The sequence below is a fragment of the Engystomops pustulosus genome, chromosome 2, assembly GCF_040894005.1.
Source record: "Engystomops pustulosus chromosome 2, aEngPut4.maternal, whole genome shotgun sequence".
NCBI classification, from domain to species: domain Eukaryota; kingdom Metazoa; phylum Chordata; class Amphibia; order Anura; family Leptodactylidae; genus Engystomops; species Engystomops pustulosus.
Window position 1 is genome coordinate 98,450,318 of NC_092412.1, and position 19,879 is coordinate 98,470,196.

The 19,879-nt window shown below is 39.7% G+C and overlaps 1 protein-coding gene across 2 annotated transcripts in view; it reads left to right on the forward strand.

Annotated features, from left to right (window-relative positions):
- Positions 1-19,879, forward strand: part of SLC9A7 (solute carrier family 9 member A7) — a 69,657-nt gene that overhangs the window by 43,346 nt on the left and 6,432 nt on the right. Inside the window, exons 8-14 of one of the 2 annotated variants that reach the window (XM_072135665.1) lie at positions 264-364; positions 1,025-1,113; positions 2,828-2,941; positions 3,378-3,489; positions 4,991-5,144; positions 12,258-12,317; positions 17,415-17,478. In XM_072135665.1, the coding sequence (XP_071991766.1) occupies positions 264-364; positions 1,025-1,113; positions 2,828-2,941; positions 3,378-3,489; positions 4,991-5,144; positions 12,258-12,317; positions 17,415-17,478 (694 nt within the window). The remainder of the gene's footprint in view (positions 1-263; positions 365-1,024; positions 1,114-2,827; positions 2,942-3,377; positions 3,490-4,990; positions 5,145-12,257; positions 12,318-17,414; positions 17,479-19,879) is intronic. The other variant, XM_072135666.1, reaches the window with a different exon arrangement.

Genomic DNA, 19,879 nt, shown 5'->3' on the forward strand with positions numbered 1-19,879 from the left:
TCAGCTCAGGGATTAATCAACATATGATCCAGCATCAGTGTAGCTACAGCATTATCAAGGTATGATTGTCTCATAATGAATCAAATCGTAGGTTTCATTTAAAGGACATCTACCATCAGGATGCAGGGCAGTATGCAAATGAGCCTGAGGGGCTCCATTCTCCATAGGTGTTACCCTGGTGGTAGATGCCCTTTAATACTAGCATAAGTGATTTTATTTTTATATCGCTGTATCTTATGTCCTTAACTGTCCTGTAACGTAACCAAATTTACCAAGCTTCACTGCTTTCCGTTGCTGGAGACAGCCTTGTTCTTTCTTTTGTCTTGGAGCACATTCCTTTTGGCTGAAGCATGTGGCTTTACAGGTTAGTGTGCATGTCCTATGCATGTATGTCTCCATTTATTTTATTAACTTTTCTTTTTTATAACTTCCTCTATGGTTAGAATTTATATATATTTTTAGGTTATATTTATGTTCCGGGACCAGATTAGGATGGCCATGCGCCCTGGGCTGTATGAATATTATAGCCGCTACAAGTCTGGAAATCACTTTCTACATATGAATCCAGCTTCTTGGGGAATGGAGATTGTACCCCTTCTGCCTGATTTTAGTCTGCTGTTTCAGGGCCTTTGGAGGACCTTCAAAGGTCCTGAAATGGCTCTTGTGCCCATGTGTTTTGAGAGCATGAAGAGTTGTTTGAGGATTTCATGGGTGAAGACCCGTCTTGGTATAGAATTTGGCAGATGGTGTGGGTGGCCATAATGAATGAAATTATAATCCACTACTGTTTATATTTCATTTCGCAGCACCTTAATGGTCTGGAGGCTTCACCAGACCATATTGGTAAAGAACAGTGGACCAAGCTAACCTGTAGTCACATTGTACTCTTAAGTTCTGATTCCGATACAAAGTTTTATCCCTAATATTAGCCTAATGGTTATTATGCTAGAATGTTATGGTTGTAGCTTTTACTACCTTGTGTAACACTAGGATTGACTTTTACACTATCCTCTTGTGCTTACAGGAGTGGTTGCAGTTCTTTTCTGTGGTATCACACAAGCACATTATACATATAATAATTTATCACCTGAATCGAGGAATAGAACTAAACAGGTAATATTTCTTTCTTTTGGATTAAGAACTCGTCTATTACCAACAAATACTGTGCTTATAAATTTGACATAAGGAAGCTACAGAACAGTCAAACATAGGGCATACTTCACTAAGATCATACGTAAAGAAAAACTCCAGAAATGTTATTTTTTTGTGTATTTGTGGGCATTTTCTTTAAATATTTCTCGAAATATGAATACTTTTTATGGTTTCCCACTATTGGTCACCAGAGCTAGCTGCATCTATGTAATACACACAGAACTGCCCCCATAGGAGAGTACAGACTGGATGCAAGCCCAACCTGCTCCTATGATGGAGGAGGAGCAAGAGACCTATATACAGAATTGTCTGAACTTTTACAGGTATCTGTGCTGACCTACAGCATTGTGATATCATCAAATGCCCTTTACCAAGTACCAGTACTTTGGTTTTCTGATATAGTAGATAGATTTTGCTTCCTCCAGTGGTCAACAGTGGTTTATACAAAAAGCAAATGGTTGTATAATTTACCCATATGATGGGAAAAATTAAACTGCCGCCAAAATCTAAAATTAAATTCTTTAATTACTATTTATATTTTTTTATTTTTTCTAACACTTTTCCTATCATCACATAATGTACACCACGATTCCTGCCATGTCTGTTATTTTTGCTTCATGTTCCCATTTAGTAGAAAAATGAAGTTTTAGAAATAACTATATGAGGTAAAAGTGCTTTGGGAGGCATCACCAGAGACCCTCCAAGCATATTAGCCCCGTCGCCACTACTGGTGATCTATTGTGCATGGTTTTGAGATCATCATAGCAAGCAAACCCGGATGAGGCTTCAGACTCAGATTTCAGACTCAGACTTCAGACTGAAGATTGTGTCACCATCTGGTTCTGGTGATTTTACCAGCAGTGGGGGATGCTCCATAAGGGGAAAGAGACTTGTAAGAAGTCCTGCACGGGAAAGTGTGAAGCTGGAGGACGGAGAAGCTATGAGGACACCCCTCCTCCCAAGCACCTTATTTAAATACCTTTAAAACTTAATTTTTCAACAGAAAGGAAACCTAAAGCAAATGATATAGACAGGATAGTAGGAATCGGGGTGCACAGATCTACAAGTGATGCTGCCTTATCGCCAAATGTTATGAGAGATCTCCCATAAGTAGTATAGTAAAGAATCAATGATTTTTTTCACATCGAGACTGGATAAATAGATATGCAGCCAAATTCGAAAAGGATGGCGAAACAGGCGGGGCAGAGCAGGTTAGATTTATAGGTCTCTGAACATAAAGTAAACTATCCATGTATTAGATTGGATGCTGGACACTTAAGATACTTTTATGTACAGGCAGTCACTGACACCAACTTACAGACGACTGTTTGTTCCAAACAGACCTTTGGATGCTGGTAGCTTACTGAACTTTTGTGTCTTATCAAAGGTGTCTGTAATGATGATTTATTGTTAATTCTTCTTCCCATGACAACCCAATATTTTTAAAATACAAAGAGGGACACAACAGTCTCTTGTTACACTTGCATACCTGTTCAGGCTTAACAAATTCGACTTACCGTAAGAACAAACCTTGTACGTAACCCGGCAACTGTCTGTATATAAATACACCTAAAATATTGATCATTCCCAGTTCTCAATTGTTTCAATAAAAACTGTTATTGTAAAATCTGTCATTCATCATTGTTCTGTTTTTTTCTTTTATATTTTCCTGAAGCTTTTTGAGGTCCTGCACTTCCTGGCAGAAAACTTCATATTTTCATACATGGGGTTAGCCCTGTTCACCTTCCAGAAACATGTATTTAGCCCAATCTTTATCGTTGGCGCTTTTGTATCCTTTCCATAATAGCAATTCACAACATAAAATGTATATAAATTTTAATATGCATTTTGCAATTGGTGATTGGTTTTATATTTAATCGTCTTGATGGGAATATACTTTCTTTCATGTAAACTCATAAATACTCCAGTAAATAAAACTGACTGGAGTGGAATAAGTAAACTTTTAACCCCTAAGCATAGTAAATTATACACTTATACATACGGTAGTTTAAGAAGTTATTTTATTTGACATGTCACAGTCTAGCCTTTTCAGCAACCTTACGGACTGATATGTAGAACATATGTAGAAAGTTATTAAACAAATAAACTGCACCCTTCAAACAATAAACAGGAAGGTAACGGACAACTAAATGGTCTATAAAGTACCCGATTATGCACTCTACCTTTTACACATGTCTTAAGTACTTAACTATTGCCTCCTTCAGATAGCTGTATTTGTAGGTAGAGCAGCTCATATCTACCCCCTGTCGTTTTTTCTGAATTTGGGTAGAAGACACAAGATCAGTTGGAATTTTCAGCACATGATGATGTTTTCAGGTAAGTTGTTTTACCTCATGCTTAAGGTGGAGTGGCATGTTCAGTGGTAGAGGTTGGTACAGAGCCATACAGCCCCCATAGGCTGCCATTCAGACACGTGGCACATTAAGGGAGCTGGCAAGGCCACCCAAATAATTATTGTATATAAACATATCTAATGTATACTGTATAGCTGGTTATGAGGATGTTTGGCACAAATAAATTGCAAATTTTATTATTTTTTTATATCTGTATTACTTTTATTTGTATATTTGCATTACAATCATTTTGCTATGTCTTTATTGAAGTTTTATCTTTAGAACTATAGTTTATATACAGGCAACAGCAGATGCAATCCCAAAGTGCAATTTTGACACCCATTTTTTCCAGAGCAGTTTATGGAGAAATGTGCACTGGGTCAGAACTTAAGATCTAGTCTGTGGTATTAGTCAGTTCTTTACTTTTACACTATTTTATATGGGGCCAGAGCTCTGTGAACAGCCCAGGGCCTGTGACACACTTAATCCTCCACTGGTGGGAAGCCATCTCTCTCCTGCTAAATCCCCTCTTACTTAGGAATGTGGTGTGTGCCCTGAATGTACCATATGTTGCACATTTTCGGTATAAAAACCGATGTGCCCTGAAATGTGGGATTTTTATCATAAATCTTACTCTAGAAAATGGCTACCAATGTATAATCCCTTTCATCCCTTTGTATTTTGCTCCTCAATAAGCTTCGATCCTACAAATAAACAGCCTATTTAGGTAGGGTATGACTTATCCTTTCTAACGTTCCCTCTTAGAGTTAAAACATGCCCATTTACTTATAAAGTATTGACTCCAAAGTCCTATGCAAATGAGCTAAGAGTAACTTTTTACCTGATGAGAGTAATCTTTAGAGGCTGGATCCTGGTATATTGGTATCTTTCCATCTACATTGAAAATTAGAATCTCATCTTTCAAATTTATCAGGCTTGTGGTACTGTGAACTACAGGGCTGGGGATCCGAAACTTATGAAAGAATAAATTGTTCTAAAATGCATGATACTGCAATAAGTATTTGTAAAGGCAGCTACATGACAATGTGCTGCACTTTATATAGTTTTGGCAATTATCCAAATGGTGCATCTTACTAATTTTGTCAATTTCACCAAACTTGTGGATCTAAAATATTTTACACATTTAATGCTCTCCTAGCTATTGGTACTCCCAAGACTGGACACCCTTGTCTAGCGCATTAACTATAGCCTTTGCTAGCCCGGTTCTGGTACAGATGGTGCTGCTATTCTATGCCAGGAAGGACCGCTTAATATATCAAGCAATGTGCGCAGCAGGTTGAACATCAATAGCTGATGTGCCAGTTCTTGATAAATTCTCCCCATCAACTTCTATATCCTTAGACATAATGTTGCATTAGGATTTGTCCTTCTCTGGGAAAAAGCTGCCATCACTGATGGTTTACTGATATAACAAAATCTTATAACAAAAATATAACAAAAACTACTGTGTTTAACTCCCACAGGCCTCAGAGGAGCAATGGCATTTGCACTTTCAATACGTGACACTGCTACGTATGCCCACCAAATGATGTTCTCCACTACTCTGTTGATTGTCTTCTTTACTGTGTGGGTAATAGGTGGTGGAACGACTCCTATGCTGTCATGGCTAAATATCAGGTCAGTTATTTTACTTATAAATCTGTTCTGAAAAATAATAATTGGGTAATTTATTAATTTTTACATATAAATGCAAGCTTTTTTTACATCAGTTAATAAAACGAGAATAAAAGACACATTGGGGGAGATTTATTATGCCTATTTTACCAGTTTACATGTCCAGATGATTTGTCCTGCAAAAATCCTGGCCTCCATAGGGACGAAGTATGGCTTGTAAGTGTGGATGGGATGAGGCTTGTTAACAAGGGGTTGTTGTCTGTGCCGCTTCCGGCCTTCGTATTGATTTTAAAACGCAAATATGACCGTAAAGTAAAGGCTGTTTTGGGGATATTTGCCTTAATGATATGCAATAACATTGTGTTTACATTAATGCAATGCTGACTTTATGCAGTTAGGCAAATCTTCTCAAACAGCTCTTACATTGCAATTTGAGATGCAATGCAAACACCACATGTGAACGCCACCTCAGACCCCGTTCACATGCGCAGTTTCAGTTGTGCTTTATAATGCAAATGAAAGGCTCAACCCCGATCACAAATTGAGTTAACATTGTGTTTCCTGAGCATTTAGTAAACGTGCAAGGTTAACTCAGTGGGCCACATTTATCAAATAGTGCAGTCAGGTGCAGCCTGCGCTGCTGTGGAAGTGTGCACCATTTGTTTTTGGTGTACTCTGTAGAATTGTGGAACAGACAGAATTGTGGTGCATGTCCGTAATAAATGTGCCACATACTCGGACTAAGGCTATATTTACACAACCATATGGGGGGGGGGTGTATGTATGGACTCAATCTTGCTACATCCCATAATTTTTATTTGCTTTACTGGCTGCTACCCGGATCTGTTCACTAAAATAAGTTAAAATATTTTTCCGTGTTCTGAAGTAATTGATTGTTTAGAAGATTTTGTACTTTTTGTTTACATGTACATTACCTCACATTTATCTACATTAAATCTCATCAGCCATTTCTCCGGCCAATTCTCTAGCTTCGACAAATCCCTCTGGACTGATCCCTCTTAAACCATAGGGGGTGCAAAAGAAGGGAAGAGAAAGCAGCCCTAGTGTCTATCAAGGTCAGGGCAGCACCCATAGGGATCTCACTTGGTAGTGGAGGGGCAGGCTCTGTGTGCATCAAGCCATCGCAGCAGGTCTGCATCTTGCAGGCAAACCATTTAGAACAGGTATGAAAGAAAGCGAACGAGTGCGGCCTGAGTGTGGTGACATTAAAAGCAAAAAGTAGGAAGGATCTCTTTTAGTCAAGACTAGTACTTGAGTAATCAGTCACCATTATGTATACTTCCCTTTCACAAGTGTCTGACATTTTTTTGCTTTATAATGTGCTGTATTGTTTCTATTAGTGGTGATCTGACTCTTGCAGGCCATAACACACTGTTCCCAAGCATAGCAGTTTGGGGTGCTGTCACACAGTGTGTTCTTGGTATGGAGTAAAAGCACATGCATTTTTCCATGTTTGCCATGCTTTTGGCTGCTTTGAATCAGTTTTTCTTCATTTGTGTAAGCAGAAGTGAAAATGTTAATACAGGATTCAAACCAGCCAAATAAATGGTAAACCTGCAAAAAATGCAATAGTTTTCAGTCTGCTTTAAAAAAACGGTCCAAGAATGCTCTGTGTGACAGCACCCTAATCCATTTGGGCTGTGTCCTGTGCAGATCCCATTGACTGAGGGTGCGGTCATAGGTAGTGGTGGCCCAACCACACACTCGTTCACATGGAAACGCATACAAGGGGTAACCACCACCCGGTGTCTTGCATTGTTTAACCCTTTTAGGCCTATTTTTGCCTTTAGGACACGGCCTCAGATTTGAAATCTGCCCTGTGTCACTATAAGTGGTTATAGGTTTGGAACGCTATAACATATTCAGGGGATTTTGAGATATTGTTGTGAAATATTGTACTTCAAATTAGCTTAAAAATTTGGGTGATATCTTTTGTGTTTAGTTGTTAAAAAAATGGTAAAAATCCCATTTTGGCAAAATAGCAGCGACACCGCCACATTATAGTGTGTGCCCACAGGCAGATCGCATGGACGCGACTGCCGGCTATTAACGTATTTTTAGGATTATAAGGCGCACCATCAAATGCCAGCTAAAATGTCTAGGTTCATTTATAAGGCGCACCTGATTATAAGGATGAATGACCAGCAGGTGGCAGACCTGTGCACAGTTCAAGGCAGCTGTTTTCTGTAAGTATGGTTCATATATAAGGCGCACTGGACTATAAGGCGCATCTTTGATTTCTGGGAAAATCAAAGGATTTTTGTGTGCCTTGTAGTCTGAAGAATACGCTACATCAAAGAGAAGAAAGAATAGGAGCCGCGCATGAGTATCCCAGGAGGGTGAGTATTAAGTTTATTTATTTTTTTATGTGCTTGGCATACAGGGGGCTGGCTGGCTGTATACTACAGGAATCTGGCTGGCTATATACTACAGGAATCTGGCTGGCTGTGTACTACAGGAATCTGGCGGGCTGTGTACTACAGGAATCTGGCGGGCTGTGTACTATAGGGGGCAGGCTGCCTGTCTGTATACCACACCCTCGGCTTATACTTTTCAATAGTTTTTTGTGGTAAAATTAGGGGTCTCGGCTTATACTCAAATTTATACTTGAGAGTATAAATTCTCTACATTTGAAGCAGATAGTCATGGCACTTAAATGAATTCATAATTTAAATTTCCCAAATGTCTGCTTTACGTTGGCATGTTTTTTTAAGATTCCACCTATTTTACTAGAATGTTATGAAACTTAGAATTTGGGTGCCATTTTTCAAATGTTTTGGAAAATCTCCAAACCCTGTACTTAGAGGGACCGGCTCAACTTTTCATTTGACTGTGAGAGGCCTAAATAATAGCTAGACTTATAAATTATGGAAACTACAACGCTCAACGTATGAAAAAGCACTTTTAAGAAGATTGTTACCCTGTAGGTGTTTTATAGGGTTTAAAACAAAATGGAGGTGCTTTCTACAAATTGTAATATTTTTGGACAATACATTCATTTTGAGTGGAAAATTAAACATTCACAATGGATTAAATGAAAAAAGGCTCCACATAGTTTTTTCTGTGTGTGTAGAAAGAAGGGAGCGCCACCCAGAGCAGAATTGCATTGTCAAATTGTACAGGCTCTAATTTTAGTTTTTTGTGGACATATAGGGGTTATTTTTTTTTGCCACATGAGATACACTTTTCTGGTACATCATTTTGAGACATCTATAGTTAATTGATAAGATTTTATGAACCCTTTGTTGGTGGAGAAAATAAAAATCATCAAATTTTCGCAAGATGGTTTTGTTTTGTCTATTTGTTGTTTTAAATGCAAAACACTGGGTCCTGGTCATCAATCGCATGCATTTCACAGGAAACGCATATGTGATCGGGCCAAAAGCCTCCACCCACCCCGACACTAGAGTTGCTTTGGTGAAGGCAATTCTATTGCCACGTGTGAGGGCAAATGCATTCCCGCGTTCAGTTTTCAGATGCAGTTTTTGAAGCAAAAACAGGTATGGATGATAAAGGGTAAGAAAATATAATTGAGAACAGTTACTCCTCCTATTTTTTTTTTTCATTCCACTCCTGGTTTGGACATCAAAAAGTGCTTTTGAATACCTGAATGTGGGAACCCATCCTGGAAGCGTAAGCAGCTGTGAAAATGTTAACACAGCTGCTTGCACTTCTAGAAATGAGGAAAAACTGATTCAAACCAGGCTGAAAAAAGCAAAAAAACGCATGCGTTGTCAAAGCGTGCAAATGCCCTAAGGCTGCATTCACACCTGGCAAATGCATATGTTGAATTTTCAAATGTTACTATGCATTTGGCTACTTTGAGAGAATTTTTCTTCATTGTTGGCAATGTAAGTAGCTATGTAAACATTTTCATAGCTACTTACACTTAAGTAGGTAAAGAAAAAATGCTTTCAAAGTAGTCAAATGCATTGTAACATTTAAAAACACATGTTGTATGCACCTTCTGGGTGCTGTCACACAGTGGGGGACATTTACTATGGCGTTTCCGCCAGTTTTGTGGCGCTCTCACCACATGTTCTGCTCTCAGACCTATTTATTAGTTGGCGGCGCCAGAAAAAATTTTTCCGCTTTTTCTCCTTTTTCCGCCTGCTCCGACTCTTCTCCAAAAAGGGCCGTGGCTTTGGCGGAGTGGAAACTCAGACACAATATGTGTTGCAGCCCTTTTTGGGCGCTGTAAACTGGCGGAAAGTAGACCAAAAGAAAACTGGTCTAGCAGGGACTGTTGGACACATTTCTGGTGCTCGGGACAGATTTTGGTCCCAGGGACAGAAAATGGTGTCGGCGCCAGAAATGTCTCTGCACAGCTCCACAATATTAAATGTATATCTTCTTTCCCAGAGCAGGTCGGTAACAAAGCCAGTGCAGACACTGACACTTTATGTAAATGTCCCCCAGTGCGTTCTTGACCCATTTTTAACCGAGCTGAAAATGCATGCGTTTTTGTATGTTGGCTGGTTTAAATCTGTTTTCCTTCATTTCTAGAAGTGTAAACAGTTATAAAACGGATGCAAACCAGCCACACGCATGGCAAACCTACAAAAACGTTGCGTTTAAGAAAGGTCTAAGAACGCACCTTATAACAGCACCCTAAAACGCATGTGATTTTGTATGTTTACCATGCAATTGGCAGGTTTTTATCCATTTCACAGCTGCTCACACTTCCAGAAATGAAGAAAAACAGATTCAAACCAGCCAAATGCATGGCAAACATACAAAAACACATGCATTTTCAGTGCTTCAGTGTTTTGCACATAATTTCTGGCTCTCCTAATGATTTCAAGAAATAAACAGCTGCGTGTATGGACTAAGCAAAGTTCAGGTCATTGGAGTGTATTTAGATAATCCTACAATTACATAGAACTTTTGGTAATAAACATTCTGTACTTTGTGCCATCTATTAGTATTCAGTGCTCTTGTTATCTACTATACTTGCCCTTCACTATTTTAAAGCTGTAGTTAAATTGATTAAAATCATTCTACATCTCTTATTGTTTTCTCTTTGACTCCATTTAAACCTGTATGAGAGCATTTTTAAGCCTTTATTTTCAATTTTTAAAAAGTATAACAACATACAAAATGGCACAATCATAAATCTAAAGCATTCATATAAAATGACTTAAGATAATGACATCAGCCAGCAATGCAGACACAAGTGAGTCTGTGTTTTTATTAATAGTAATAATACAGCTCTATATATCTCCATCATATTCAAAATCACGGGGTACATATACAAACAATATAAGACATTCTAGAACAATAACATGATCAAATGAAACAAATGGAACGAATGGTAAACATGTAAAAACGCATGCGTTTTCAGTGCATTTAAAAACGCACCAAAAACTGTCCAAGAACCTAGTGTGACTGTCCCCTTAAAGTTTCCTGCACATGACTTATGCAGTTTCACGGGCCACAAACAATAGAAGTTGTGTATTCATCTGTATGTTAACATGTGTCTGTTCTTGGCAATGGTTTTTCTCTAGCATCGGTTGTACATCCTAGAGGGAAATGAGTCCCATAGATTTCTATGGGAACAGCTCTATCCAAAACTTCATTTGTGCTGCCAGATTTCTGCTGAAACAAGAGCAAATAATTGTCACGATCAGAGGTAGTGGATCCTCTGTACCATCACTTGTGATGACACCTGGGACCGGAGTCTAAGTGGTACCCGGTTTTCACAAGAGCAGGTTGGACTTGTTGCGACGTGATACTACGAGGTCGTTCTACAGGCGCGACTTTGACCGTGATGGCGGCCAAGGCGTAGTGCAGAATCGTGAGGCAAACTCAAGGAACAGAATCAAGGTCACAACGGGAAATCTGAATAAACGCTGAGGGCTTGGAATACAGCTTTCTCTCAGGCATGGAAGCACAAAGATCCGTCAGGGAACATAGAAAGGGGCTGGAATTTATTAGGGCATGCAGCTGGCCAGCGCCAATTAGCGGCGTGCTGGCCCTTTAAATTTTACAGAGCCGGTGAGCGCGCCATAGGACACAGGAGCACATGTGCGCGGAGCGCTGCCATTACTGGGATCGCTGTTGGAGCCAGGACAGGGGAGTCCAGACGCTGGGGCACACAGAGGTATACAGGTGAGCCTGCGACCCGTGACAATAATGCCATATGAGGTATTCAATTGATCATGTGTCTTGGTTACCTAAAGTACGAGAAATAAGAAACTATAGGAAGAATTACTTTTTGTGTTGGTAAATTTTCTTTAAGCTTTATTATCCTATCACCTGTCTCACCATGCCCCTCAGCTCCTAATAAGCACTTCCCCCTCTCTCTGCCCTACTGCAGCAGAGAAAGTTTCAGCACACAGTGGGAGTGCTCCTGCAGCATGTAGGGGCTCTGGGTATTGCCCCATTAACCCTTCAGACACATTAGCATAATTTAAAAGTTTATATTAGAGGGAAGGAGGCCATGGATAACAATTGTAAGAAGATTACCACAATCACATTGTCTGGATCTATGAGTAAGTGCCTCGGTTTATCATGCTTGATTTTGAAAGTAGATTTCCTTTAATTGCTTAGAGTACTTCCAGCTTCCATTGAATTATATTCCTAAGGCTACATTCACATGGCCGTATGGGGGACGTATATACACCGTATATACGCCCCCCCCCCCCTAGACTGCAGTGGGTGCACGGCACTGTACCACCCGTAGCCGGGAGAAAGATAGGACATGGAGCTATGGAGAGGAACTGGGGTCAGCGCCCTCCTTCTCTCCCCCGGTGCTGACGTGTGCCCACTGTGCTATGGTACGGCGGGCACAACGTTGTCTGAATGTAGCGTTTACAAACACAATACTCACCACTTGTGACCGCACCCTAAAGTGCCAGATTTCTCTTCCAGTAATCTGTCACTTGATGAAGGGACTTGTTTAACTAAGGATTATAAATTACAATATTGGTGGAATATTAGTGTGTATCAGACATGGAAGGATGACTACCATTTCAACAGAATTATATTTTTTTTCTCCTTTTTTCTGTTATTTCATGTAGTGAAGTAGTTAAATATTCTAATATACCTCCATTCCACAACCTTCATTTTCATTTCATTCTTGTGCTGTACCAGAGTTGGTGACCATAACCCATCGTTGGACGATTTGAACATTAGTCGTTGGCAGTATATCAGGTGATTGGGTTCTGCCATGTCTAAATAACACTCAGCTTCTTGGGGTACAATGCTTGAGATCTTTTCACTTTTTCATTGTCTGTCTGGTCCTATTTAGCACATAATTTGCTTCAGCATTTGTATATTTGTCTCTTTCCTTGTTATTTAACTTCATATTCTGTTATGCTCTATTGTTACTGTTTTAAGTACTGTTTGTAGTTGACAGGTGTTTAAGGAAGTGAATACAGCTCACCCCTTGAGATCCTTGTAACTGTGGGTTCGAACACATTTCAGGTCCCTGCCCATGGTACAGGTTGTCCGGAAACCAACGAAAATACCTGTATTCCCCATCAAATAATTCTGGACCATCCTCTCTTCTAACTCCAGAAGAAGACACCGTTCTAATTTAGAAAACTTGCTGCACAATTTAAACACTATAGACAGGCTTCAGGTTTCAGTAGACAGAACCTCAGTGGGCCCCTTTTGCAGTCAACTCACATGGTGGTATTAAATATTCAGAAACTAAAACAGTCTCCTTTTCCTTAAAAATGCCATAGTTTATCATACCAAACAGCCCCCTCGGTTATTTTATATAAAGCCCTCCTGACCCCCTATGGATTCATTATATACAGCCTCCCTCACCCCCATGGATGCCTTATGTGGGCCCCGCAGCAGCTCTGGGTCCCTGCACTTGCCCAGGTATGCCCAGTGCTGGCCCTGACAATAGATTACCACATTTTGTAATATATATGTTGTTTATGAAACCCACAGTATGGCCACTGTTTAGTTATATGGCACACTGGTAGTGTTACCTGTCAAACCAAAGTAGCCTCTAAAGCCAGGCATCTTCCCAGTCATCAATTTTATGTATATTATGTATGACCCATTTTAGTTTTTGTATTTTAACACCACTTATTTTGCTTATTGATGTTGTGGCAGACTGTGGTAACATTCTCAAAGTAAATGCACTTTGTAGAAAGCTTGTCTATTTCAAGACTGGCTGGAGTCCAATAACATACCCTTCAGATCACATAAACTTCTCTCTGATAGGCCAACAAAAGAGTCTCTGTATTGAGACCAAGGCTCTCTTGTTTTCATGGTGTCTAAGCCATTGATTTCAAATGAATGTAAAAAACCTTTCAACTGGTCTGTGTCGTTCCACAGCTGCTATCTGAGAAGGATAGACACATTCCTTTCATCTGCCTATAAAACAGAAACAACAAATTACCTCCTCCTTGTCGGATCCGATCTGGAATTTACAAGCACAACCTGTTACTACAAGTGATCACATTAGTGTCCCATAGAAAAGCCTCTATGACTGACGCAACCCCACACCACTTACTTCCCCCAATCTAATTCCTTTTGTTCCAGAGAGAATTCACTGGTGCTATTTTCTCGCTTATTGGCACACATCTGTAAATCTTGTCATTGGCGTGAATCTTTGGAAAGGCTAAATTATATTTGGTGCACACTTTTATATTGTCATATTGTTCCCTGTGTATTTGTCCATTTGAGGTGATTCTATGTGGAGTGATGATATCATTTATGTGTGCACTATTTTGTCCTTTTCCTTACATGTGCCTCCAATCTAGTGCTGTAAAAGATTTTTGTTAACTTGCAGCAATCTCTGAATGTTCAATGTACATGTAAACCATCCACATACCGGTTCAGAGGTGGTCATCATTTTTCTAGGGAATACAAGAAGCAGTCGAGTAGGCATTCAGCAAGTCTTTCCTTTCTTTTTGCATAAATTCCGAGCCTAGACAAAAGGAGAAAAACAAGTGAAGGAAACAATAATGCTGAGGCAGCAGCTGTGAGCAAACAATGAAGAATGGAAATGATGTTAAAAAGTTCATTTTGAACATCTAACAGGAAGCTGTAGAAGAGGTTATTCTAGCTGAAGAACTAAATTTCCCCCGAATGTTGTCAAATTTCTAAACTATCCCCCTTCCAAGTGATTGCCTTGTTTGTTTCCTTTATAACACAACTGGTTACACTTTGAGCCCTACATATATCAAAAATACACTATAATACCCATGACTACAAATATAGTGTGGTCATTAAATTAATATTTATATATACAGAGCTTACAGCTTTGGTGTGACACAAGAGGTAAAAAGCTTATGTAATGGCCCAGCCATTCTTCACAAGGGAATAGAACAAAATATAATATAATAAATAGAACTGCTGTCGCATGACACAGTCATCAGCAGTCCTCTTATATACAAAGTCCAAGGTGAATGGGACTGCAGAGAAGCCTGCAGCTTGGTGTCTATATACACTTCCCCTCACCAAATTAATTTTATTCTAAACAGAACTCTATCCTGCTGTGCTGTAGTCCTGTCTCTACGTCAACATGTAAGTTCTGAGTGGGTCACCAAATCTGCTTTCTCAAATGAATGAGGCTTCTTGGACCACAGGATGTCACATGTGACGTAAATGAAGTGATCTTCCATGAAGGCCACTCCTTTAATGACATAAAGGAAATAAAGTCGAGAAGGACACTAGCCCCTTCCCGAGACCCTTGAAGTGCCATAGCTACTGGCGCAGAGTTTGTATACGAATAGTCCTTTCCAAATTAAATAAATACTTTCATATATATATAATATATTTGGAAAAATATATGTATAGCGGCACTCAAACAACAGATACCATGTGCTGAAAAATCTTACCTCGGCTTATACACGAGTCAATTTAAAAAAAAAAATTAATACTCCCCCTCTGGCACCCGGATCCTCGGCGGCGGCACCCGGAGCCGCGTCCATGCGAGCTGCCGGCGGGCCCGCACTATGATGCGGCGGTGTCGCATCATAGTGCGCGCGCGCCGGCAGCTCGTATGGACGCAACTGCCGGCTAGTGAAGAATGCAGAGAAGCCGAGGATCCGGGAGCCGCCACCTACTGCCGGCTAGTGAAGAATGCAGAGAAGCCGCCGCCGAGGACCGGGAGCCGTGCCGAGTATTAAAGGTAAGTATCGACGGAGGGTGAGTATTAAGTTTATTTTTTTTTTTATTAGCTTGGCATACTTATAGTTTATACGGTTGAAAAAACACATTTGTCCATCAAGTCAACCAAGGAAGGGTAGGGATTGGATGAGGAAGGGATTTAGGGGAAACAATCCTATATAGCATAACAATCAATGTTATTTAGGTGTAAAAAGGCATCTAGACCCTTCTTGAAGCTCTCCGCTGTCCCTGCTGTGACCAGCACCTGAGGCAGACTATTCCACAGATTGACAGTTCTCATAGTAAAAAAGCCCTGTCGCCTCCGGTGATTAAACCTTGGTTTCTCCAAACGGAGACAGTGCCCCCTCGTCTTTTTATTTGATTTAATCTGGAACAACTTATCACCATATTTTTTGTATGGACCATACATATATTTATATAAATTAATCATGTCCCCTCGTAGTCGTCTCTTTTCCAGACTGAATAAATCTAGTTGTTTTAATCTTTCCTCATAACTAAGACCCTCCATACCCCTTATCAGTTTTGTGGCTCTACGTTGAACCCTCTCCAGCTCCAGGGCATCCTTTTTATGGACCGGTGCCTAGAACTGGACAGCATATTCCAGGTGAGGCCGAACCAGTACCTTGTATAGTGGTAATATTACATCCCTATCACGAGAGTCCATTCCACTTTTGATACATGACATGATCCTACTAGCTTTAGAGGCAGCTGATTGACATTGCATGCTGTTATTCAATTTATGATCTACTAGTACCCCCAGGTCCTTCTCAACAAGGGACTCTCCCAGATTTACTCCCCCAAGGACATATTTTGCCTTTGGTTTATTGGCCCCCAGGTGCATAACATTACATTTATCCACATTAAACCTCATTTGCCAAGTGGATGACCAAACATTCAGTTTGTCCAAGTCACCCTGCAGCCTATGAACATCCTCCATAGACTGTATTACACTACACAGTTTGGTGTCATCTGCAAAAATAGACACAGTGCTATTAATTCCTACCTCTATATCATTAATAAATATATTAAATAGTAGTGGGCCAAGCACAAAACCCTGAGGTACACCACTCATAACTGGTGACCATTCCGAGTAGGAATCATTGACCACAACTCTCTGGATACGATCCTTCAGCCAGTTTTCAATCCAATTGCAAACTTGGGGCAGGGCAGGCTGTATACTACACCCTCGGCTTATACTCGAGTCAGTAGTTTTTCCCAGTTTTGGTGGTAAAATAAGGGGCCTCGGCTTATACTCGGGTCGGCTTATACTCGAGTATATACGGTATATGTATGTATATATATATTTATGTTATACAATGCATTCCACTGTATATGGTGCCCCAAATTGGCAGTTTCACATATTGTTTCCTGGTAATCAATATTCTTTATATTTCTCTCTAAATTATTATAAAGAAAGGCCACCATAATGATTTGGTCCCCCCCACAATGAATTAAAATCTGTATAGTTCTCCAGTTATAAATTTGATAATAAATTAATAGACCATATTCTATATAGAGTAATCAAATACTAGAAATTATTGAATATGTTGAGATCTACCCATAGAGAACAAAATTTTGCATAATATATTTGTTTTGTGGCCTAAAAGAAAATAATAGTTACTTCCAATGCCACTCTCAACAGTAGGTGCAGGCAGCAGGATCATTGTGGCGCTGGCAATCGGAAAGGCAATGAATGCAGGGAAGCGTTACGCTATCGTAGACAAACAGTTGATTTTTGTAGTCATTGCTAGATTATTACTCGAGCGACCTGTTCTGGCTGCATAAAGTACTAATACTTTGTTATAGCGCTAAATAAATTAATTGGCGCCATTGTGCACTAATTAAATGTCCACTCAGTCTGAACCAATATTTGGAAGGTTTACATGAACATTAAAAGTTCATGACTCTTGTACATGGCAAAACCTGCACATACAGCTCCTGTACAGCAGCATTGTATTATCCCATAGATTCTAAGCTGTGACATGTAACTTTCCTTTGCGCTAACCATGGATTTTTGTGCTACAGCTATGTGCTTGAAGTATTACTGTGCTGTTGATCATTTATTGTAGTTTTTAAAAATTTTTTAGAGATACATAACTTGTAAGATATTTAATATAATTAGCAGTATTTTATACTTCATTTTTTTTCTTCTAGGGTTGGAGTTGATCCAGACCAAGACCCACCACCAACTAATGACAATTTTCAAGTATTACATGCCGTAAGTGATCATTTTCACTTGTATGATTGAATGAACAGGTTAAACAAGAGGTTCCGTATGTTTTGTATAATGTGTGACGTTCTCAACCATAAACTGTCTTCAGTTGAGATCTCTTGAAACATTTCTACAACAAATTTGGTGCTAATTTATAATTCAGTAGTGTTACACAGTATTTCGAATTTGCTCTCCCCTTGTGAGGATTATCTATATATAAGTATACAGTGGGTATGGAAAGTATTCCGACCCCTGTTTCATTGCAGCCAATTGATAAGATCAAAAAAGTTTTTTTTGCTCATTAATGTACACACTGCACACCATCGTGACAGAAAGACCCCAGAAATGTAGATATTTTTGCTTATTTAGGGGTTTTCCCAGGAGACTTGTTGGTGGGGGTCTTGATGATGGAGGGCCTAACTTGTTTTGTGGGAAAACCCTTTTAAACAAAAACTGAAATATCACATGGTATTCAGAGCCTTTGCTGGGACACTCATATTTAACCCACATGCTGCCCAATTCCTTCTGATCCTCCTTGAGATGGTTCTACTCATTGGAGTCCAGCTGTGTTTAATTAAATTGATTTGACTTGGATGAAAACCTCTTCCTGGGTGCTCTGGACCTTAGACTGGGCCAAAATTTCACCTTCCAACAAGACAATGACCCTTAGTACACAGATAAAATAACAAACAATATATCCAATTGAGCATTTTTTTTTTAAATCAGAATTTTTTTTCAATTTGGCTTAAAACCAACACAAAACAAAAACACAAAGAACTATCCCTCACCCACCCTTCCCCTTTCCCGGATAAGCACCAATGAAAAATTTTGTGCAACTTAATTTGTAACAAAAGTATACAGCAAGATCATTTAGAGATATACTTCAATCCGTTAATAGTCCCTAAAACTAACTAAAGTGTGATGGAGTAGTCACAAGTTGGCATATTAAACGACAGTAAGGGTTTATGGATTGAGAGGGTAGATACTATATGCAGAATGGAAGAAATGGTCAGCTGGGAGAAAAGGACCCACCATAAATTCTCACTCTTATGGGAACCATGGAGGAAGTTTAATCACAAGGAAGGAAGTGAAAGTCTTGGGACCACACTCTCCCCACAGAGGTAACGCTATCCTAACAAAACAAGTACCACTTACGATCCAACAAGAAATGAACCAACTTTACAGATGGACCTCAGGATCATGGCTGGACACCCAAGTTTTACGTTCATAGGTTTTTAGGAATACAAGGCATTTGAGGAAGGTAATTAAGTGACAGCATATGAATGGTATGCAGTTGAATACCAGGAAACTTAAGTTTTCTTTTCCATCCTGTTCCAACCCTATCCAATCACATCCCTCAACCTTTCCCAACCAACCCACCCCAAGGACACCCAAGTGGTTCCCGAGCCATAGTTAAACTATATTAGTGACATAAAGAATTTGAAATTCTGCGGAAGACCAAAGGAGTAGTTATGGGCAGCATTAAGGGAAGCGCATAGGCTCCCGGAGCCAAATAGGTTTGCTAGACACAAACTCCCAAGAATGACTGTTGGATAATCATCTCTATGATAGTCTATCAGCGCAACCCAACATGCATTTTATATACTCAGAACCACCTATTCAACCCCTCCCCACCTTCCTTTCCCCCACCAGGTACTCTAAATATATATGTTGATTGTCTAATTATGGAAGCTCCTGCAAAGGCTGGAGAAAGCTATATCCCACTTGATCTGTTAAAGTGATGTTGGCTAAGATATGTATTCCTCCTGTTTTATTAAAAATCAATAAAGAAATTTACACAACAAGGACACTAAGGGTGTAATCCAGCATGTTGCAAAATAATCTTGCGCCTGAGTCCATTGAGATAAGCCTGGATGGTCCAGCCAGGGGCCCCTAGAAAGACTCAAATTTCTGAGTAGCGTTACCTTTTTGATAGACAAACTTCTCTTAGCATATAGACAGATTAACCCTACTCTTATGAATTCTGAAATAGTAGGAGGGATAGGATCCTTCCAATGAAAGGAAATACATTTTCGAGCAGCATATAGAAGTTTCCGAATTGTCAACTTATGTGTCTCCAGCACACTGAGTTCAGAAATTTATCTAAGAATATGGTGCAAACGGTAAATCATTGTCCATATATAACATTGATAAGTACCTCCTGCAAATGTCGCCTTAATGGGGGGCAATTCCACATCAAACAAATCAAACCTGCTCATGTTGGCATCTTGGGCATGTGTGATCAGCTCTATAACCCATTTTAAATAACGCAGTGGGGTTGTTATAATTGAGAGACTTAAAAATGGCTTCCACCAACGTTCACCATCCAATCTGAGGGAACTGGAGAACATCTGCAAGGAAGAATGGCAGAGGATTCCCAAATCCAGGTGTAAAAAACTTGTTGTTT